Source organism: Lontra canadensis, unplaced genomic scaffold, assembly GCF_010015895.1.
Source record: "Lontra canadensis isolate GAN:19392208 unplaced genomic scaffold, GSC_riverotter_1.0 scaffold40, whole genome shotgun sequence".
In the NCBI taxonomy this organism is placed as follows: domain Eukaryota; kingdom Metazoa; phylum Chordata; class Mammalia; order Carnivora; family Mustelidae; genus Lontra; species Lontra canadensis.
The window spans coordinates 8131718-8155745 of record NW_022631034.1 but is presented as its reverse complement, the minus strand read 5'-3'; the positions used below and the strand labels follow the sequence as shown (position 1 = coordinate 8155745).

General features: G+C 38.1%; 2 protein-coding genes across 5 annotated transcripts in view; one reads left to right on the top strand and one right to left on the bottom strand.

Annotated features, from left to right (window-relative positions):
• The window catches only part of LOC116875021 (serine/threonine-protein kinase TNNI3K), a 307722-nt gene that overhangs the window by 48406 nt on the left and 235288 nt on the right, over positions 1-24028 (bottom strand). For 2 of the 4 annotated variants that reach the window (XM_032870114.1, XM_032870116.1), the window contains exon 22: positions 2703-2762. The exons of the other annotated variants lie outside the window; for them this stretch is intronic. In XM_032870114.1, coding sequence (XP_032726005.1) covers positions 2703-2762 — 60 coding nt within the window. The remainder of the gene's footprint in view (positions 1-2702; positions 2763-24028) is intronic. 4 annotated transcript variants of the gene reach the window in all.
• Positions 9996-23738, top strand: LRRC53 (leucine rich repeat containing 53). The gene is made up of 4 exons (XM_032870112.1): positions 9996-10124; positions 12443-13258; positions 18111-18626; positions 21362-23738. The coding sequence occupies exons 1-4, from the start codon at positions 10022-10024 to the stop codon at positions 23695-23697; spliced, it is 3771 nt and encodes a 1256-aa protein (XP_032726003.1). The 5' UTR covers positions 9996-10021; the 3' UTR covers positions 23698-23738.

The window sequence follows — 24028 nt, the reverse complement described above, 5'->3', positions numbered from 1 at the left end:
CACATGGCTAGCTTAATTTACTTTTTTGACCCAGTTCTAGCCTGAGAGCTGGCCCATTCAACTTAAACCATCTTTCAGAAGACATGGTATGCTCAAATCAGATTCATAACATGGCTATTTAGAAGGTGATTATTTAATGGTTGAAAGATGACATTTTTCACTATGGTGATGAGATTCATGGCAGAGTTCCTTTAAACTGTAGCTTAAAATTATCCTCTTTATATGAAATTATTTCCTTTACGTAAAACGAATTTACACATGTTTCCAAGAATACATCCATTTTATAAAATGAAGGATGCTTTAATGTCTGGCAAGCATGAGGACTAAAGAGAGTTGTTGGGGGAGAATTTTTAAAAATAGTTGCAAATAGTTAAGTGTAGCTAGAAAATAGAAGAGAATGAAGAAAATGAGACAGAAAAGAAAAAAAAATAGGAGAGTAGTTTTCTTGAATTTCTGACGACCTTGCTGTTTACCTAATCCAACTGAGCACACTAGTGCTTTGACATTATAATTTCATAAAACATGTCGGCAGTAGATTTTGGTTTAAAAATAAAATATATGTAAATTCTAGGCTCTTCCCAGTAGCCAAGATAATACTAAGTGAGGCTCTGAGAATCATGTGTTGTCAGTGTTGAAATGAACCTTCAAACTCTTCAAGGATTGAATCTCTTCTGTGCCTCCTTTTCAAGTTAGCTATGCAAGCTGATGGGGAGTCTCGAGTGATGAGGACCTTACTGCCTCCAGATCTGCTCATTTTTCTTAGGACAGCTCTGACAATTAGACACTTCTTTCTCCTAAAAAAAACAAACCGTAGTTACACTTCATTTCCATCTGTTGGCCCATAGAGAACAAGGCCAATCCATTTGCCATATGATCATTTTTCAGATTTTAAAAAATAGCTCTCAGGCTCATCCTAATTTTCTCTTCTCTGGGACAAGCATCTCTGGTTCCTTTAATTGGTTCTCACACCCATGATTTTCAATCCATTCATCATTCTGATCTGTCTTCCCTAAAATTTGTGTTCCAGTTATAATCATCCTTTAAAAGGACATAACTGGGTACTATTTTGTTTGGCCATCTCAGAAGAGAGAGGAACGATACCCATCCTTTATTTTGTAGCAAAACAGCCACTTCACATTCTAACTCCCTAAGAGTTTATAATCCACTAACATGCATGATCCTCCTAAACCATATCTCCACCATTTGACATTCTTACTATTGTTTCTTTGACTCTGGGATGTGATGTTACCATTTATTCTTGTTTGACATGCTCTATCATTTTCTTCATTTTCTTCATTTTCCGAGACATGGAATTCCACAAATCAAGCCCCTTAAAGTTGATTCTGGGCTATCATGTGGTGCAGCCCAGTCTGGTAAGTTCTCTTTGCCTATAGTTATTCATCTTCTGTACTGGTGGAGATTGTGCTAAGAGGCTTGGTCAGTATAAGAAGCCATACTAGTTTAAAAGATCCTACCATTGATTGTTTCTGTTTCTGGAATCCACTTTCTCATCTAGTTGGCTATATCCCCAGGCTGGGACCAGTTTTGCCCTGTGAAACACAAAGGTTCAAAGTGAGAAGACACTTGGAACTTAAGCCTTAAGTGTCTCTCAACATTCAAGGCCTCTGGCAGATGCCCTTGTTAGTAGGGGCTGCTAAAGCCCCACCATATATACTACTACTTTTCTCTGCTTTGCATGTTTCAGGACCGAAGAGAAGGGAATGGACGTTTAATGTCCAAAGACTGAAGCTGCCTCCTACAAAAAAAGACTTCCTTTTTAGAAGTTCCATTTCAGAGTTAGGAAACAGCTATTTGCTGCAGGCTGCCGCTGAAGACCTGGAACCCTTTCTCAAGAAACTGGGTTCTAGTGACTATAAGTTGAGATTTTGTTGCTATTGTTGTTGTTGTTTTAGGGGAAAAAAATGGATGGTTCCACTTTGGGATTGATGCTGTCGATGTTATTTCTCCTGTTTGGCTCCTTCCCATCATATGCATGTGTATTTGTAAGCCTGTATATGTGATGTCCGCTCCTGTCTCTTGCACCACTCATTTGCATTGGGAATATATTATTATTTTTGAATCAGTGCTCATGTGTTAGCTTCCTTGCCTATTTTCAAGTACTCCTGACCAGGTGTATAGAAAATTAAGGCAATTAGGGAGAAAATTAAAGCAAACAGCTCCTTGATATTAAGGGAAGAAAATTCCATTAGGCTGATTACCAACATATATCACTTCATGAAACACATGTGTGGTATAAAAGCAACGCATCCCAATTAATTTATGCACTAATTTTAGTGATAATTTCCCTTTCTTATTGAGCATAGACAATGGCTTAATATTTTAACTTACATTTCACTGTAGGTAGGAAATTTTGTATAGAAAAAAGTTGATTTACGTAATTACCTTCTAACATATTTGCTGTATTTTCAAACTTTTACAAATTAATTTTTTCAAGCTGGGCTTGCCTGCGCCCATTTGCCTGACTGATTATGTGCTGTAAGGCCCCAATTCATGCTGAATTTGCCTTTGTCCTTATAGATTCAGTCAGTCCACCTTAGAAGCTTAATGAACAGGGTAAATATATGAATGAAGTTATGGATCTTCATACCTACTTTCTATGAGCACCACTTGCCTATTCCCCTACCCCCTTGGATATTCAAGATTTTTTTTTAAAGACATACTTCAGAAGCTAAAGTTCTTACCTCAATGTTGCAAAGACACTCTTCTAACTTGGTAACGACTTCAGAAAATTCGGGTCTTCCCTGTAAATAAAGAAAAGACTTTTTTCCCCTAAAGAATAAAAGGGAGGCAACTCTTTGGATTTTAAAATTGGGTATTTGCATTTGTAAAGAATGAGATTAACAATAAAGTATATTTTTACTTAAAATACACTTGTATTGAAGTGTTAATTGAATGTTCATTTGCTGTTCAGGGAGGGATGTTGAGTCTTCTTCTGATAAGACTTTTAAGTCAGAATTTGCAACTACATTCAGATAATGAAATAGTGGAAAAGCTTTAATTAGCTTTGCATGCTTTTAAATGGCAGTTTTTTCTCTTCAAAATGAAAGAATAAAAGTGAATACTAAAAACTGTTAACTATCTCAGCGCCTTATAATATACTGCACAATGTATCTGTAGGAAAAGAACTGCTAAAGCAAATTTTGTAATTAGCTTCATTTTGAAAATGTCATCTCAGATTCAAAGCTAAGATCAATAGAAACCTTATGACTATGCCCTATTTTAGGGGTTAAGATAAGCTTTTTATTTTCAAAAGCTGCCATTAAAGACATTGTTCATCATGAACTTCTGTGTCTGATGAGTTTAGTTAAACAAACATTTATTGTATTCTGATTACATTCCAAACTTTGTTCTAATTGCTCAGGATATAAAGATGATTATGGATCTATGGAAAAAGTACTGGGGATTTTAGAAAATGTTGTTCTTTTTGGAAGAGATTATATGCCTCCTTTTGTCAGATCCTAGGGACTATATAACCTATCATTTCTCCTTTATGAAACTTTTACTGCCAGGAGGTGGATAGCCCAATTTAACATTCAGACGCAGTAACCACCTAATTTAGATTCTTAGTACTAGAACAATTTCTCCCTTAATATCTAGCCCTCCCCTGAGGACACTGGTTCCCCAGAGCCCTCTCAGGTGAAAGCTGTTTTTTCCTTGCGTATTCCTGGTGCCCCTAAGTCGGTGGGGGTGGTGATGGGGTGAGTGGAGCTCTGGGTCTTCCTTATTGTCATTGCAACTTCCAAATGGCCTCTCTTCTAAAAACCACCAGTTTATGAAGCTATTACACCAGTCACTGTCTATCGTTCTTTGAAGGCTTTAGTGTTTGGCTCCCTGTCATGCTAACATTACTTAGTGCTTTTATTATCCATGCAACTAATCATTATAATGGCTTGACCTCTAGGTTCCTTTGTCTCCTCTTCTGCCTTGACCTTACACTCCACCTTCTCAGCTTCTGCGTCCTATCCTAGACCAGTTACTAACAAGGTCTGCAACCCTTCCCTGTTTCTATCCTGTCAGTTTCCATCAGATCACTATCTAGGCTCTACTTTCTTTCTAGATTACTCATTTTTTTTTAATTTTTTTAAAAATTTTATTTATTTATTTGAGAGAGAGAGAGAGAACATGAGCAGGGGAGGGAGAGGCAGGTTCCGATGTGGAGCTTAATCCCTGGACCCCAAGATCATGACCTGAGTGGAAGGCAGATGCTTAACTGACTGAGCCACCCAGGTGCCTCTTTAGCTCACTTCTTCTGGAAACCTGACTCCAACAATCTTTAACCACACAAACCATCTTGCCCCTTAAAAAAACCCAACTTTATATTGTGAACATTTTAAAATATACCCTAAAGGATTAGAGAATAATTTAATAAACCTCCATGTATCTATCACTCTGCCTTAAAAACTGTGTTTATGCTAGTATCTTTCTATGTAGGTACATATGCCTGCATCTATCTATCTACTTACCTACCTATCATCTAATCTATCTCCCTTATTTTTTTGTTCATCTTACCATCTTTTTCTTCTTCTTCTTTTTGTTTCAAGTTCTTATTTAAATTCTACTTTAAATTCTACTTAGTGTAATGTTGGTTTCAGGAGTAGAATTTAGTGACTTATCACTTATGTATAACACTCAATGCTCATCACAAGTGTCCTCCTTAATGCCCATCACCATTTAGCCCACCCCCCACCCACCTCCCTCCATCAATTTTGTCCTCTATAGTTAAGTCTCTTACAGTTTGCCTGTTCATCTTACTATCTCTTCACTGTCATTTACTCACCTTGTTTCTCCCTTACTTAGCTTACATTTTATTAGCAATCATAATCACTCTCTTCCATACAGCCTCAGTTACCTTGCCTTATCATGCATTTTGTACACTACTGGAAAAAAAAAAAATTCCCAGGGCGCCTGGGTGGCTCAGTTGGTTAAGCAACTGCCTTCAGCTCAGGTCATGATCCTGGAGTCCTGGGATTGAGCCCCGCATCGGGCTCCTGGTGCCATGGGGAGTCTGCTTCTCCCTCTGACCTTCTCCCCTCTCATGCTCTCTCTCACACTCTCTCTCTCTTTCAAATAAGTAAAATCTTTAAAAAAAAAAAAAATTCCCAATCTTGATTAAATCCATCCTGACCAGTCTTAACTTCAAAATCATGTACCCCCTGGGGCTCCTGGATGGCTCAGTGGGTTAAGCCTCTGCCTTCAGCTCGGGTCATGATCTCAGGGTCCTGGCATCGAGCCCTGCGTTGGGCTATCTGCTCGGTGGGGAACCTGCTTCCTCCTCTCTCTCTGCCTGCTTCTCTGCCTATTTGTGATCTCTATCAACTAAATAAATAAAATCTTAAAAAAAAAAAAATCATGTCCCCCTAACCTGAGGTGGACCCTCAGTACTGCCTAGAGAGCCTATTACACATTTTTGGCTCACTCACTCTCTCACACTCCAGATACTTATTTCAGACCTTCTCTTCCCTCAAACTTCTAATTCTCACTACTACACTGACCATCCACCAGTGTTTAAATCCACATAATTTGCCTCCACTCACATTTCTATGGAAAGTTCATCTTCCTTGGCACTGCATTAAATGCAAATAATCATTCCTTTGTACCTGAAACATCTTTAATTGGATTTGAGGTCCCTACTTCTCACTATTTTTCTCCTCTCTCACTTGTTCTTCCTCAGACTCCTCTATTAGTTTCACTTTTCCTTTTCATCTTTAAATTCTGGAATTTAAAGCACCAGGACTCAAGCTTTTGGTTTCTTCTCATCTCTGTTTAGAGTTAATTTTTTGAGGGTTTAATTCTGTCTCATGGCTTTAAAAAACAACTCCCAAATATCTATATCTAGCCCAGTACACTCTCTTAAACTCTAAACTCACATATGCAATTTTTCATATTTATAGTCTTCCCTTTTTCAGTAAATGGCAACTCCATCCTTTCACTTATAGAGGCCAAAAAAAAAACGAAGACTCATCTCTGACTTCTCTCTTTGTCATACTCTTGCTTTTTAATCCACCAACAAGTCATATTCATTCTGTCTGCAGAAGGCATTCAGAATCTGAATGGACAGGTAGCATTAATAGTGGATCGACCTTCCCCCAGACAACTGTAAGCTCTGGACAAAATGCAAAAGACAGCTACCTAAAGGCAGTAGAGAGAGAACAAAAGCCAGTAGCTTCTGGAGGGGAGTCACTTGGAAGAAAGGAAGGGCATGGAGTCAGTTTCCCATCTATCTATCTATTTATTTATTTATTTTTAGCAAAATTTACTCTAAGGGCAGGTCCCATCCACATCTTAGGGAACAATTAAAATTCTTACGAAAGCCTACAGGTTTGCTTAAAGAACCAGATGACAAAATTCAGGGCAATCAGAATATATTAGCTTTGTTTTTTAACAAAATATCACAAATTTGATAATTTATAGCAACACCCATTTATTATCTCACAGCTTCCATGGGTCAGGAAGTGAGTGCAAATTAACTGGGTCCTTTGCTCAGGGTCTCACCAGACTAAAATCAAAGTGTCAGCTAGCACTGTGATTGTCCTCTGAGGCTCAAGGCCTCTTCTAAGCTCTCTGGTTTTTGGAAGAATTCATTTCCTTGTGGTTGTCTGACTCAAGTTCCTGTTTTCTTGCCAATAGTTGTTTAGAGATGACTCTCAGCTTCTGGAAGGTGCTCACAGTTTCTTGCCACATGGTTCCTATAAGTAGTTCACAACATGGCCATTTGCTTTCATCCTGGGCAGCAAGGACATGTTTCTCTTCTTCCTCTGTGACCAACTGGAGAAATATTCTCAGCTTTTAAAGAGCTCATCTGATTAGATCAGGCCTACCCAGGGAAATTTTCCTTTTCCCATATGAGGAAACATATTTATAGGAGTAATCATATTTAATCATATTTGTAGGTTCTTCCCATATTCAAGGGGAGAGGATGTTGGGGTCAGGGATGTTGGGGCCATAGTAGAATCCTGCTTATCATGCATGGGCACTAGAAAATGAGGGGAGACCCCAGAAGAATAGAGTCTAAGAAAGAGAGCCCCAGAATCTGCATACAAACTCTATTTAAATCTTTGGCTGGTCTCTGGAGCACATATGCAGGGAATGGACTCCAAGCAGCTCAGGTAGGTTTAAAGAAGTGAATGGAGATTAGATTTTTGCCTGATGCAGAGCCTTGTTCTTACTATTTTCTCAGATTAGAATTATCTAACTCTTACTCTCTACCTATAGAAATCCTCTGCCCTCAAGGCTCAATCCACAAGATACATCCTTCTTAACGTGTTCAAGTGGTTCCACAAAATAAGTTTGCAACTCTCTTTAGATTTATTTAATTCTTCCTTGGGCTATAACTAGGCATTTACATGTTTATGCCACTATGTAGAAAGTGCTTTGAGAGTAAGCAATGGTTTATTTACTTCTGTATACCTAGCATGTTCCATTGCCCAGGATAGCTTGTTTGAGCTCAAATTTGTTATATTAAATTGCATCATGATAATAAAAAAGTTGTCCATAATCTACCTCTCTTTTTCATCTAAACCACCATCTTCTCCTTTTTGTATTATTATAATTGCCTTATAATTACTTTTGCTGCTTCTGTTCTTTCTCTATCAAAAGTATTCCCAACATGGTAGCCAACCTACATGTTCAATGCTTTTCCTCTAAGCTCAATGCTTTTCCTCTGAGTTCAGGAATAAGACAAGAATGCCCCCTCTTGCCACTTTAATTCAACATAGTATTGGAAATCCTAACCAGGGTCAATTAGGCAAGAAAAAGAAATAAAACATCTGAATTAGAAAGGAAGAAGTAAATCTATTTGCAGATGTTGTGATATTATATATAGAAAACCCTTCAGACTTCACCAAAAAACTGTTGAAATTAATAAATCCAGTGAAGTTATGGATACAAAACCAAATACACAAAAATCTGTAACATTTCTATACACTCATAGTGACTATCAGGAAAAGAAATTAGGAAAACAATACTATTTATAATTACATCAAAAAGAATTAAATACCCAGGAATAAATCTGACTAAGGAGGCAAAAAATCTGTACACTGAAAGCTGTAAGACACTGATGAAAGAAATTGAAAAAAAAAATACAGATAAATGGAAAGATTTCCATGCTCATGGATTGGAAGAGTTCGTATTATTAAAATGTCCATACTACCTAAAGCAATCTACAGATTCATGCAATCCCTACCAAAATTCCAAAGACATATTCCATAAAAATAGAACAGAGAATCCTAACATTTGTATGAAACCACGAAAGACTTTGAATAGCCAAAGCAACCTTCTTGAAAAAGGCTAAAGCTGGAGGCATCATGCTCCCTGATTTCAAACTATAGTAACCAACACAGTAGCCAAGATACTAATTTTGTTTTTTTATTTATTTAAAATATTTTATTTATTTATTTTACAGAGAGAGAGAGAGTGAGAGAGTGCATAAGCAGGGGGAGCAGCAGAGGGAGAGGAAGAAGCAGACCCCTTGCTGAGCAGGGAGCCTGATGATGCAGGGCTTCAAACCAGGACCTTGGGATCATGACCTGAGCCGAAGACAGATGTTTAACCGACTGAGCCACCCAGGTGCCCCTAAAATAATCATTTTAAAATGCAATACAGATTAAGTAATACCAGTCATAAAAGCCCCCTAGGAGGCTCATCTGATTTGGATACAAAGCAAAACCCTTCCATTCCATTCTGTCAGACGCGCATAGCCTGCCCTCCCTATTGCCTGACACTCCCTTCCTGCTGCGTCTGTGGGCAGGCTAACCTCTGCAGGCCAAGCACACCACGCTCTCAGGGACTTTTGCATTTGCCCTTCTCTCCACCTGGACTGACCAGTGCCTTCACCTTCTCCAGATCTTTGCTCAAATGTTACTTTGTCAGAGAGGTGTTCTTGTTCACCATGTTTTAGAACCCCCAAGCTAGTGCTATCTGCTCCCTTTCTTACTTCATTTATTCCATAGCACTCATTACCAGATGACTTAACAGATATTTCCATATTGATTTTTGTTGCCCATGAGGGCAGGGATTTATCGTTGTCCCTACTCTATCCCCAGTGCCTGTAGCAGTGTTCGGCCTACAGAAAGCATTCAGTACAGAGGGTTGAACGAATGACAATTCATGATTTTATGTTTTATTTACATTTTATTTAATTCTCAAACGATGTTATTATATAGGTAGGGCGTTTTTATTACAATCTGCTTCAGGTTTTCTTTCCCCCCCTAAATCAATCATGCAATACATAATAAATACATAGCCTTTTTGGAAAATTCTATCCAAATGATGTTAACATTTCATTGGAGGGCTGAAAAAGCATAAAAATCATGGTAAAATTTAACATTTCTTAAACAGAGCATTCCATTGAATTTTTACAACTTACTCTATAATGTAGGCATCTGTTATTTCTGTTTTAAAAAAGAAAAGGTAAAAAATAAGAAAAAATGAATAATTTACCTAAGACACCTTAGTCAGTAAATAGCAGAGCTGAATTCAAAGCTAGGTAGAGCTTATGATCTTGGTGCTCCTCCAGACTCCCTCTCTAAGTATGGCATCTAAATCTGTAAAGAATACTTCGCTGGTGCTTATGTAAGATGCAAACTAGAAAGAACACTGGAGAGAGAGTCAAAAGATGGGAGGTCAGATACCAAATAGCTATGTGACTTTAGGTGGTTTATGAGCCATTCTGAACTTCAGCCTTTCAGCTTCCAATTGCATTGCAGAATTAAAAGAACTAAATAAGATCATGTATGTGCAAAAGCTCAATAAGCTGTACGGTATTTTACAGAGTAATTTAGTTTTTAAATCAACTATTCTAAGGGGTGTGCCCTGGATATGAGCTCTCTAAATTTATGGTCAAATGCTTTAGAAGGTTGGTTTAAATTATATACGAATTAAGAATTCTAGGTATTCACCTGGCATCTTGTGAGAACCCAAGATGAACTGAACATACTGAAATCATGGTAATAAATGCCAATGTCACGATGTGCCTTGCCCTCTCCTTTCAGGTGGATGGCTCATGCTCTTTGCCATCATGCTGAGGCTGGTGGCAGCTTGTCCTGCGTCATGCGTGGTGTGCACCAGAGATGTAACCCTCTGTCAACAGCTAAACTATATAGTAGGTAATAAAACCAATAGCTCTAAAAAGCAGTATTAAGTGTATCTGGCAAATTTGCTGCCATGGCTTGCATGGTGCTGAGTGCTCTCTCGGCTCAGCCTGATAGAGGTAAACTTTCAAAGGTCAAGCTTTCTCAGTGAGGAGAGACTGGTAACATTATTTTCCTGTTTCTGGTGGTCTCAACCAAAACTATGGCAAGACCTTAGTTACCTTCAGAGGTAACTGTGATATTTTGCTATTACAGAAGAATACTACCATTTTATGCAGCCACACACATTTTTTAATAATAGAAAAAAATCACTTTAATTATATTTTTATCTATACTTTGTGCAGTTTTGAACCCTGTCACTTGCTGGGAAAAATATCAATGAATCAGAAACCTGAACTGCAATTGTTCAGCATTAGTAAGATTAAGTGATGTACTAGCAAAACAGATTATTATCAAAGTGCATCTAATTTTGAAAGTCTAGTCTTTTTTTATTGGTGGTAAATGAGCTGTAGAAATTCTAACAAGATACACTGCCTGTATTCATTACATATTGCTTGCTTAAGTCAACAATTTAATAAGACACCTTATTAACAAATTTGAGGAGAATGTGATTTACATCCTGATATCCAAGAGAAGATAAACAAGTTATAAGCTCTGCCAATGGAAAATTTTCAGAAACAAGTCTGAGTTAAGATGGAGTGAAAAAAGTCATTTTCATTTCTAAAATACTATGACTCAATGAAAATTAAGAGATAGAAGTTATCGTCATCCCTGACAGGAGAGAGACAGTTTCAAGGGTAGTTGGTTGTACACTGTTTCCAATTAGTATTGAAAACACTTAAACACTAAACTCCTACCCTCTCAAATAGATTTCCTGACTTCACTACATTTTTTTTTTTCCTGATCAGAGATAGCTGATGTCTGTAAGAAACATTGCAGCACCTCTATATCTTCCTTCTCATTTACGGAATGCCACATTCACGAAGTTAAATTTCATAAACACAGAGTAGTAAATGGATGACTTGTGAGTGGAGCTCATGTTTATTCCTAGACAAGGAGTAATTGACAGAATCAATAGCCTCTTCCCTCAGAGTCGACAAATCCCTAGAGAACTGGGGATCCATAAAAATAAAACTCCCTTAACCCATATCAAAAACAAAATGCTAAACTGGCCAGAATTAATAGAATTCAAATAATCAGCAATAAATACTATACAGAAAAAGACCACAATTTGAGCTTGTTTGTGCTATAGAGATGGGAGCAATTCTTCCAAAAGAAGACACCATGAAAATCCTTTTTTCACATTTTTGAAATCTCTTTGTTTCAGCAGTACAGTCTGAATTTCATAAGGGAATTGTGATTTACTTCCCCCCTGGTTGATTGTTCTAATATCACCTGTAGACCTCCCAGGGACAATGGACTCTTCCATCTTTATGACACTGTCATTTGCAGTCAAAACAATTTTAGCATGATAAAGATGTGTTACAATAACTCCTGATTATAATACATCTTTATTGAGTTAAAATGCTTTGATTTCTAATGACAGAGCAGTGATAGCTCTGAGGTGATTATGGTGAAGGGATTTAACAGTTGGAAGCCCTGAGTACCACCTGTCATCACATGATGTACTTCATTGGAGGGAACAGATATTAGAGTGGAGGCCAAGATGGCCCAGACTATAATGAGAACCCCACTGACAGATCCTCAGGTCGTCTGGAGAGAATAGAGATCCTTACCAAGTTGCCAACTTTTAGCCTGGAGCTAAAAAGCAGAAACCAACAGTCCTTCTCACTCCTCCCACCCAACTTATACCTTTAGGTTTGAGAGAAAAGATGACTGAGTTCACAGCATAAATATACGCTGCTCGTGGAAAACTGGCTATGAAGCTTAGACACACGCGTGGCTCATGGGTAGATCTGTCTTGGGCCGGCGGGCCTGGAGTGGGTCAGTACACAGCCTCACAGAGAGGAAGCCTAAAAAGTCACTTTCAAAACCAAAACCAAAACCAAAACCGAAACGAAAAACAAAAACAAAAACAAAAATTGATGGTGATAATTCCAGACAGTGAATTAACTTTGACATCGAAAGGAACAGATGGGTTTATGTTTCTCAAATAAACATGTCATAGAAACAAAGAACATAAAAATCCATCATTCTGATAAAGAGCCAGCTTCCCCTTAAACCGAGAAATCAGGGAATTTTTTTGATTTTGTTTATTGTTCTTACCCAGGTGATAAGATTGCTCAGAGGGCACTGAGCATCTTTGCTCTCCACTGTACTCCCCTCCCACTTGTGTGTATCTTGCTGCTAGTCTGTGCTTTTCTTCCCCACAGCAGCCCCTGTGACCACGAAGGTTTTAATCATCACTGATGGATACCTCTCCTCTCTAGACAGCACAAATCTATCCCTCTTGTTTAATCTTGCCTTGCTCTCCTTGAGCAGAAATGGCATCGCGGACATTCGGGAAGATGCCTTGCATGGCCTCTCAGAGTTGCGGACACTGTTGCTGGAACACAACCAAATATCCAGCTCTTCGCTTACTGATCTCACCTTCAGCAAGCTTCTCGGTCTGCAGGTGCTCGTGCTTAGCAATAATGCTCTGCATACCCTGCGGGGGTCCTGGTTCCGGAACACCAAGGGCCTGACCCGGCTCCACCTGGATGGGAATCAGATCACTAACCTGACAGGCACTTCTTTCGGAGGCGTGAAGCTGCACAGTCTTAGGCATCTGGATTTATCTAACAATTTTATTTCCTACATTGGTAAAGATGCTTTCCAGCCCTTTCCTCAACTACAGGAAGTGGACCTTTCTCGAAATAGGTTGGCCCACATGCCAGATGTTTTCACTCCACTGAAGCAGCTAATCCTTCTGAGTTTAGATAAGAACCAGTGGAGCTGCTCTTGTGATCTCTACCCCCTTGCCCGGTTTTTAAGAAACTATGTTAAGTCTTCGGCTCGCATGCTCCGGAATGCCCAGGACCTGAGTTGTCAGCCATCTGCTGTGGCTGTGGCCACTGCAAAGAGTGTGCTAAAGCTGTCTGAGACCAACTGTGACTCCAAGGTCTCCAACTTCACTCTGGTTTTAAAGAACAGAAGTCCCCTCCTCCCAGGGCAGGATGTGGCCCTGCTGACTGTCCTTGGCTTTGCAGGTATGCCAGGGAGAAGTGTGTCCAGCTCATTTCCATGCTCTTAAAATACACTAAATGATGCCTTTCCCAAGTGATTTGGTGAAATTTTCCAGGGCTTGAGGAAGGGAGAGGTTGTCAGTAGACGTGGGAGGATGTTGATTGACCTGGAACAGGTTGTAAGAATTTCCTGTTGCAGAGAACCTTTCTAACAGAGGAAAAGGTCTTGGACCAGAATTCAAGGACTCTAGTCCTGGTATAATAACCACTGTAATCCGAGTCAGTCACCTTGCCATTCAGATTCAGTTTTCTTGTTCGTAATGCAGGAATAGTATCTACATTTTGTCAACCTTCCATTTGCCACGAAGCACTGGGACATTCATTAAAATACTAGAAATAGGGATTAAAAAGTGATGAGACATTGTCTCTTTCTTCAAGGTGCTCTCATCCGTGTGCCCCTCTGTGGTATAGTAAGAATCAGTGGGCTTAACCAGGTGCACGAGGAGTTGGTAGTATGGAAATCACATGCATCCTGCTCTAGAGTGCTTGTACAGCACAGACATTTAGTGTATGAGCTCTGCAGTTAGATTACCCAGGTTGGAATCCTGGCTGCCCTCTTACTTGCTCTGTGACCTTGGGGAAGTTATTTAACCTCTCTGTGTCTTGCTTGCCGCCTATTTGGGGGTTTTGAATTCTTGTAAGATTTCTGTTTATCAACTCATTCATAAACTTGGCCCATACCTCCCCAGACTGACTAAGGAGAAGATAATTTTCAACTCTTTAATTTTTCTAAGGTAGTTTAACCATCTCTTAACTATACATCAACTATTGTTACCTCTCACTGGGTGAATGATATAAAGTGATACTTAATATCATTAGTCAAAGAACCAAATATACATGAGATTTCTTGAGTTATCTACCTGGATGTGTGTTTCCCCCCCCATGCTTGCAGTGCGTGGTGAAATCCTTTGCACTTGTGGGTAACCATGGTGATGAGGTGTGTGTGTATGTTGGGGGGGAGTGCCCCAAAGCTAGAACACCAGAGGCTTGCAAATGACATCCAGAACTGAACTGATGTATTTTGAATATGTGCTATAAATAATTGTTCCATAGAAGGTTTCCAGTGAAACCTGAACATCAGATTTTTAACTCCTGACAGTTACACTTTTAATCAGAATAGATGGGCACCAGCGTCAGGTCTAAACAATGGAACTACCATCAGCGGTAATCTGATTCACTTGGAAGTGAATTTAAATCCTCTCAGAAAGATAAATTATTTCAAAAACTATGTAACCATGTCAGTAATTATGTCTGTTAAGAAATAATTTACCATAAAAGACAAAGGCAACAGGGCAGGGAGTTTTACTTTAAATGTACTAGAATAGTAGGACTCAAGTGCTAGTTCTACAGAATAATTAATAGATATTCCAATAAAAACATACACAGATGCACATGTAAACAACATGTTGTGAGGTTCAAATAGATTTGGGTAATGGTGGATTAAAAAAAGTGAAGTAGGTTTCTTTACTGCAGCATTTTTCTCATTTCTAATGTGCATTATGGATCCTTAAGAGGAAGATACAATGTGGAATGTTTCTTAAATTTACTTAATCATTAACTCTTTTTTCACAGAGGATTTCATTAAATTTGTGTTTTGTAGGGCATCATTTTGGAAATATTACAATAGACTAATTTTCAATATCTTCTAGGTATTTTCTGTATCTATTTTCAGAAAAAATTTATTACCAAATTACATTACTATAGAAATGGATATAAATTCTGGAAGATTCAAAGGTTTTGTCAAAATAATAGGAAGCTTATTATGCATGGACAAATTCTGATGAGTTATAAGTTGATTATATACAAGTTATAATGTGTGAAAGTATCACTATGTATCTCTCATTGAGTGATTGTTAAAAATGCTTTTAGGAAATATTTGTCTTTAAAAAATTCCTACTATACAATTTATTCTATTAAGATTCTATTCCTTCTGAAGTAAAAATGTAATTAATAATCTATAACTGAAGATTGTGGGGAAAAGACTTAGAACTATAATTTGACCCCTGATTCCCTTTCTTTCTTTGGCTATAGAAAAATCATCAAAATTCCAGAGAATATAAAAAATCAAATTCAGTGAATTTAAAACTAATAAGTGGTTGTTTGGCATCATACTCTAATACCTTAAAACCTCCTATTCTGTGAGTTGGTTGATGAAAGGAGAAAGATTTCATGAAGTTGTAACATTTCCAACAAGGACTTATCATTAAATTTTGCTTTTTGTTGTTTTTCCAACTCAGAAAGATTGTTAGAACACTTTTTTAAAATAGCAACAATGCCCATGGCAATGAAAATTCAACTATCTTCTTAATAACATGTTCAGCCTGCCTACAAGCTTCATTTGCTGCTTTTTGCTCTCTGCACTGATAGAAAGTAACCATACCTGAGTAGTAATGTGATGCATACATAGTTCTAGCATCAACAACAGGAGAGTAAGTAGATCCTTGCCATTCAGACACAATTAGAGGAAAAATTTTACCCTATAATCAGATTATGCCTACTCTAATTTCAATGGCTGATGCATGTGTTTAAGGAAATTTAGATCTTTCTTTTCTTTATTATTTGGCTTAGTAACTGCATCAGCCATACCAAGTATTCTCTTAATGATTTTATTTTTTGGACTTTCTCTCCCCCCTACCCAACAGCTGAGTCTTCTAGGACCTAATAGGGAATATCAAAATGAAACAACAGCAGTAGGAATCATAACCATAAACCACAATGATGATTCACTGAAACTATGATCAAAGTTTACTATGTGTTAAATGTCACATATATTATCTCATTTAATTACTGAGTGGTATTAATCATCCTCATTTGATAGAGGAGAAAAAATAAGGCTCAGAGAGGTTAGAAAACTTGCTCAAGGAAGGTGTCAGAACAAAGCTTTGAACCCTGAGTTTTCTTACTCCCTGTAAGACATATGGAGTGTTTCTAAAATTTTATTATTTTTGTATGTTTTTAATATTTTAAAGCCAAAAGTCTTTTTTGGAATTACCCTAGCTCTAGGCAATAAAGTGTCTGATCTAAGTTTTGTTATTATTAAAAAAAAAACTGTTGTATCTTTAATAGAGATTAAATTATGTCAAAATGTGATAGTACTAAGAATATACTATCCCCCCAAAATTAAAGTGGGGCTTATAAGACCTCAAGATCTGGTAAACTACCTAAAACTTGATGGTTTTTACCAGAGGCTGCTATTCACTTTGGTTAATCTTCATCTTTAACAGAAAAATGAAGAAATCATGGCTTGATACTTTCTCTTTTCTTTCAAGTTCAAAAAATATCATGTTTTCATTAAATTGTCTGCAGTAGAGGGAACCAGGCATGGTGCAATCAATCAAAAAGTCTAAAATGTTGACCTCATCTCTTTCACTGTCCTCATTTCCAGAGTCAGGAAACTGAGTTCTCCAGGGGAACTGACTTGCCTAAGGTCACACAGCAATTTATGGTCAGAGCTGGACTTAGAAAACAGGGCTCCTAACTCAGTTGATACTGACACCATGTCTACCCCATCACCATTTTGGAGATTTGTAAAGTTAGACCACTCAGTGCATTTCATTATGAAAACTCATAAACAGAATCCCTTCTGTTTACTTAAGAATATTCAATAAACACTCTGGTAAGCCTGTGTGAGAGTTGAGGGTACTGGAGATAAGATGTCGAACAAGACTGTAAAGGTCCATTTCCTCTCAGTGCTTAATTCTAGCAGGGGAAGACAGACAGTGAACAAGCAAGCAAGTAAGCGAACACAGTAATTTTATACTGTTATAAGGGCTAAGAAAAAAGGAAATGACTAGGACAGAGAGGGAGGTGGGGTATAACTCTAGAGACTTTGAACATCTAGGCAGTTGAGCATGACTTTTGTCAAGGTGGGAAACGGTGAAGTAGAAAGAGGTGAGACTCCCCATGTGAGTTTGAGAAACACTACCCTTTGCAGTTTTATTCAGAGGATAAGTTATACATACGTAGAACATGAAGGGACAGTTCCAGACAGTCTGAGATTAGATGTCAGTCATGATTTTGTGGGAGTTCATAGGAGGGAGTGATCTTTGCAAGATGGAAAAAACAGCAAAGGTATCGAGAAATTCAGCGGTACAGATTTAGTTTTTAAAGGATAAATAAATTTCAAAAAAAATTCAAATAAACAGAGATAAGGGAAAAAACTGTAAGAGTCACTAGGGGCATACACAAAACCTTAGAAATACCTTAAGACTAATGAACTGAAGAGTTTGAAACACAGTGTTTAAATAATGAAAAATGAAAAATTAGGCAAAGGAGGGAGGTTACAGCCAGACTGCGCTGAGACTTGGATGCCCAGGGATTTGGCCTTTATGCTAATCAGAAGTCAATGACTTTTTCTGAGGTAGGGGGTGAATCTTTAGGGATGAAAAAATACGACAATAGGGGGGGTTATGGTATATGGGAATTTCAGGGTATGTACTAAATGTAGTCTACTATTTCCTATTAAGAAATAGGAAATTTGGTTTCCTACAGGCAGAAGATTTTAATGCAAGAATGATTTTATCTTGAATGAATCTGTCCATGAAAAAAAGACTCCTTTTTTCCACCAAAGGCATTCCAGATGGTATTTTTCTTATAATTTTTAATAGGCTACAAAGAGAGCTCCAAATTAACAGACAGAACAATGTTGATTAAACAGCTTCTGTCTGCACTGGTATTTTTCTTCATGGTGATAGACTTCCCACCCATTCTGATGCCCTTTAAACCATTAACCTTGATATTTGTGGATTTCACATTTGGTGATTTATATGATTCTTCCTTTGATGTTATCTTTTAATGGTCTCTCTATTTGTCACAGGAGCTGTTGGTCTCACTTGCCTAGGTTTAGTTGTATTTAACTGGAAACTCCAACAAGGCAGAGCAAATGAACACACATCAGAAAATCTTTGTTGCAGAACCTTCGATGAATCCCTGTGTGCTCATGAGGCAAGAAATTACCACGCTAAGGGATACTGTAACTGCCACTTAACTCAGGAAAACGAGATAAAGGTCATGTCCATTGTGGGGTCCAGAAAGGAAATGCCACTTTTACAGGAAAACAGCCATCAAGCAGCACTGGCCTCTGAGTCCACAGCCCCTGACGGATCATTTAGAAACCTGAAAGGTAAAGACCATGGGGCAGACAGCACTTTCTTCTGCTTTGGTGGCAGATTGTTGCAGTCAGGATGTTCAGAGCCTCCTGGGAATATGGCAGCTTTTAATGAAGCAGGCTTACTTACAAGACATTGTCCAAAGAGAGTTAAAGAGCTAAGGAATCATGAGCCTGGGGAAGTCCAACCTCAAACTTTGCCACAGCATGTAACAAGAACAATAGGTGAGTTGCCTTGTTTTAGAAGATCCCACTGTTTAAATTCCTCCAAAAGACATAATCTCCTTTAATTTTCTTAACAGTAGAATGCTATAAAAATCATTGTGTAGCACCAGTCTGTCCTTCTTCTAAAGATACTAGATGTGTGTGTGTGTGTGTGTGTGTGCATGTGTGTGCACGCGTGCGTGTATGTGTTTGGGGTAAGGTGTAGATGTGGACTCCCCCCACTCTCAGGAGCTGAGAGTAAGTATATCTTATGCCTGTTGGAAAGTGAGTTTGTGACCCAACACCTAACAAGTTTCTTTTTCTCCTTCTTCTCCTTCTTCTTCTTCTTCTTCTTCTTCTTCTTCTTCTTCTTCTTCTTCTTCTTTTTTAAAGAAAAGCAGGCTTTTAAATAGCAATATGCTGTTAAGATTTATGGGAGGCTGAGTATCTGCTTCTATTCCGACATCCTTCGAGCTCTAATGCCAATTCTGCAGTAAGCAACCTTCTCAGAGCATGACATGTTAGAAGAATGGGCCTTCTAATGCTAGTGATTCATTTCAGGAATGATGTCAAGACACACACTTTGCTTGCTGAGCTGTCAAGGATGATAACTTTCCAGTCCAGGGAAAGTCAGGACTTAATTCATTGTCCCATGTTGGGAGACAAGTGAATCTGGCCATGACATCTACCCACTGTACATGGGCAATGTCAATATTTAGGTGGAGGCAATGAATTCAATGTCTTCCTTTTTCTTCCTGAATAGTAAGGTGATGCTTTTAGGCTCAGCAGTGAAAACTTTGACAGCTTTCCTGTAAAGAGGTTCTAGTCATTTATTTGAATTGGTTTAGAATAAGCAGAGCTTTCTCTCAGAATATGAATGGTGGAGGTACTGCACCAGGAAATTCTCACCATCAGGATATGGCCCTTAAGATGGATTTGGGGACAATTGGAAAAGAATGAAACTGTCTGTTATTTCACGTGTGGCATAAGGCAGGCCATTGCATTCCCCAGACTCCAGTTCTTACTAGTTTCTGGGGTGTGATGATTTGACTCAAGAGAGGAATAGCCAAAGTTAAAAAAAAAAAAAAAAAAATTCTGTCATAGAAACCAGATCAGACTGGCTTTATTTTAGAAAGAAATAAACACTTACCCTTTCAATAGAGCCACACTTCAGGCAGACGTTTGGCTTTGTCCAATGCCTTAACTTTTCTGTGGGAAACCCTTTTACTGAAGGGAATGTTGTCTCTTAACCGTTTAAAACCCAGTCCCTTGTTTCACACAGAGAAGACAGTTGTTTGTCAAATCAATACATTTACTTTTGAGAAAGACTTGAAATTCTGCTACATGTCAGGCATTGTACTGGAGATGGAATGAATTGGTATTGGAGGAGAAAACAACCAAGGCCACGTTTGCTTTAGAAGAGAAGTCAGTAAGAGTCAATGTCACTCTGATTATGTCTTCAAACTTGGAAACACAGAATCACAGTATCTCAGGAGTAGGGAAGATTTAGAGATGATCTAGTCCGATAGTTCTGAATATTTATCTTTGAGTCACAGAACTCTCTTGGAATCTGATAAAAGCTAAAATTCTTTCCCCAGAATAATTTTATATCCACATGAAATTCCCATCTAAGTCTTACCTCTTCATACCCATTGAGTAAGTAGCTTCCCCAAGGGTCCCCCAGAAAGTTGAAGGCAAGTCTTAAGAGTCAGATGCTAGTGTGAAGACTAGCTCATGTCTTCCTTTCTATCTCTGAACAGAAATACTCCTTTCTTCCTTTGGATAAAACAAACAATTTCAGAAGACAAGAGAAAGTATACTGATAAGATGTTATTTTAAACCTAATATGCATTGTAGTTAAGAGGATAGGGTTTAGTGTCAGACAGACCTGGGTCAAGTTCTGCTGATATGGACATGTGGAAATGTGATGGGGAGGAGAAGCATTTCACCTCTCTAAGCATCTTTCTTCATCTATGAAAATGATAGGACAACAGGACTTGTCCAGTGGATCAGATCTCTTGCGAATATTAAATGAGATAATGAAGGTACTGTATTTAGCCCAGTGACTGGCTCTTAGTAGATGCTTAATTAATGGTAAATATTATTATTATTTTTATTATTATTATTTAACAGGTATCATTAATATCATATTAACATGTATCATTTAAAATTCACAGAGATTCAATACAGACCAGACCATATTCCAGAATACTCATTCATTTAACAAATATTTAATTAATCCTATATTAAGTGATGGGAAATTAAACAGGTATAGCTTCTGCTTTGATGAAGCCAGTAGTAGTATCACACGTATTTCTTTTTTGTTGTTGAAGGTATCTTGTGTTTGAAAACTAAACACTACTCAATACAGTATCATATTCTTCCTAATATTTAGTTCTAACTGGGAAATTAATGCAGAAAAATATTGTGATGGCCATTTGAAAAGAGCTTAGATATTATTCATATTTAAAGCTAACCTAACCAACAACTAATGTAAAGATGTACAACTATGAATGCTTTTATTTCTAATTCTGTAACTTTTAATTCAGCATTGCAACTGATTAAAATGTGGCCATAAAGAGTAGCTTTGTAAACTGCCCAAAGTCTTTTGTGGGTTTGGTTAAAAATTAGGAAGTATTCAAGAATTGCTATCATCAGAGGAATCATTTTTTGCACCTTTCATAAGGTTTCTAAGCATCTGGTTGGGGTAATAAAACTCTGCTCAGTGCTAAATTTCTGCACTTATTGTTCAGCAGATATCAACAATGACACATTCAGGAGGAGATATGCAACATCCGCTTCAGTGTTGGCAAGAGAAAGTCTTGAAAAGCATTTAACAAATGAATCATGGCAGCCTCCAGTAGAAAAAAAAGACAATGGCTTACAACCTCACAGGCAGAGACATTTTATTACAGGTTCATCATCCCAGCCTTGTGAGCCTGATGAACACTGTGTACAACAGATCTTACAAAAACATAGATCAAAATATGATGATCTTTGTGGACTGTTAAAACGGAGCAGGCCTAGCTATTTTCAGCCAAACAATTCTCTTATCTGTAAGTATGTGCCCTGTGATCAATTTCAAGATTATGTGAAAGAAAAGAAGCCAAATCGTCAAGAACGTTCAAAGGCCAAGAAAGAGCAGATCCAAATTAACAGCGCAATAGAAAAATTCCTTATGAGGGAGGACAGCACAGAGTTATCAAGGTTATCAACAAAAATCAAAAAAACATATTCCCCTAAGAGGGTTAGCTTCTGTGATCCTGATTTAGTAGAAAAAAATCGTCTGATGATGTCATCTAAAACATCAACCCACTGGAAACAGCAGAAAAATCAAAGTAGCCACCTGACCAAGTTGGATCTCAAAAAATGTGGCAATCCTCAGGAGGGAAACAAAGGAGGAAAACGGTCTACTGATCCACAGATTCCGAAAAAGAAGAGAACCAGTCAATCTGACCTCAAAGGGAAAATTAAAAAACAAAATTCAAGGATAAAATTAAACTCACACCCTTTCAGAAAAGTCAAAGTCCATCCAGAAAAATCGTTGTCAGAACTCCCAAAGAAATGCAAACAGGTATTGTTACTGCCTCATAAATTACCTAAAGCTTCTCAGAAAGAAGCTGATATAAACCTTGTGTCCTCTGCAGATTTTCCCCAACAGCCAGTGAGTAACAACAACTATGATAAACTCACTTCAAAGAGCATTCCTCTCAACCATGCTCCAAAGCAGACCTCATATGACCAACAAGACACTAAAAAGACTCATCCGCTCAGTGCTAATGACTTACCTGTAGTCACCCAGAGATCCAGGGAAGGCAACTGTCACCCTAATGGCCTCATTCCTGACAGCAATGCATCAACACTGCCTCTACCCACACCCGTCATAGCTGAACACAGGCAGGCAAGCTCTCAATTTTCAAATGAGCAAGTGGAAGGTGCAACTCCCCTTGCATTGGAAGTAGCCAACTATTTACCAGCTACTTGGGAAAATACAGAAAGTGATGTTTTACCACCCAGCATTTCCAGGGGGTCTAATGACCAAGGGGCAGCAGAGCCCACTGAGCACAGGGAGCAGGACGAATCCAAGATCATTGAGCCAAATCAGTTTTCTTTGTCCCTGGGGAATCAAACACAACTTGTAGATGGCCACAAAATGGACACCAATAAAGAACATACCTTAAATCAAAATGAAACCTTGAAACATGTAGAGCAACACTCAAGTCACACACAACTTGGAGATGAGGAAAAAATGTTGATGACCGAATGGAAAATATCACATCAAATTGTGGAACGTTATATCACAGATGAGGGAAATGATGTAGGAATAAAACCTCCTCAAAGAGAAACTGATGATTCCGCTCTCATTTCCTCTGAGACACAAGCCACAGGCGACTTAACTTCGATGAAGACAAATTCTATTCCATACCAAAATAGAACAGAGATTCCCAAAGATATCAGTACTTCTCTTAGTACTCAAGCCATTTGGAATCCAACCAACAGTGACAAAAAAGAAATTGATAACACAAATGCATTGCCCAGAGATGATGGCACTGAAACACTAGGGATAAAAATATTAGGGAAAGAAGAGAAGAAAATGCTGGATGGAAACAAGGCAGATTCTAGTACGTTAATTAGGACTGCACAGTCGACCTTAAAAGGTAGTAGAAAAGAAATGCAGCAAACTTGGGAAAATGGAAAAAGTGAAAAACATATGTTGTATGATTCAAGCTCTGCTGAGGCTACTATTACAGCTAAGGATTTGAGTATCACGTGTTCCCCGGAAGCTGAAAATAGTCCTCGTAGTGAAATAGATCTCAGAATTAACTGTAATTTGCAAGATTTCGGAGAAGTTCAAAATATTCAACCAGATAAAGATGACAGAGCTCATAAAGGAGGTGCAGTGGCAGTGCAGACACATCTAGTGCTTTCCTCTTCACCAGAGTTAAAAGACATGAGTTTTGAGACAAGAAATAAGGTGCCTCTAATTCCTCGAAGAATAAATGAAGCTGGAAGCTCTGCTCCAAAACCTACATGGTATCTGCCATCTGCTGATTGTGCTAATCCCTCACCTTTAGAGGCAGAACTCAACTAATCATCATTTTCTATGTTAGCTTTCTTCAAAAGGACACGCAAACACCCCCTAGTTTTTGCAGGCATTCCAAATGCATTCTTTTGGAGGAAAAGTCCTCAGGAACTCTTTGTTGTCAATGAAGTAAAAGTACCTGACTGAATAGAATGCAAAAATCAAAGATGGAGCCACAAGATAGGTTTGACACAATTAACTGAATTTGCTTCTCTGAGAAATAGAAAAATGGGAAAGAAAAGTTTTGCCTAGTTCTGGGAAAGAAAGCAAACATCAAAAAAAAAAAAAAAAGCCTTAAGCAAATGAAAGATTAAAGAAGAAAAAAGTACTTGAACAGATT

Excerpts from the sequence above, each read along its gene's own strand:
- LRRC53 (XM_032870112.1), top strand. The coding sequence starts at position 10,022 with ATGCTCTTTGCCATCATGCTGAGGCTGGTGGCAGCTTGTCCTGCGTCA. Across the intron at positions 10,125-12,442 it reads ACAGCTAAACTATATAGTAG|CAGCCCCTGTGACCACGAAG; the intron begins GTAATAAAACCA and ends TCTTCCCCACAG. Across the intron at positions 13,259-18,110 it reads GACTGTCCTTGGCTTTGCAG|GAGCTGTTGGTCTCACTTGC; the intron begins GTATGCCAGGGA and ends TATTTGTCACAG.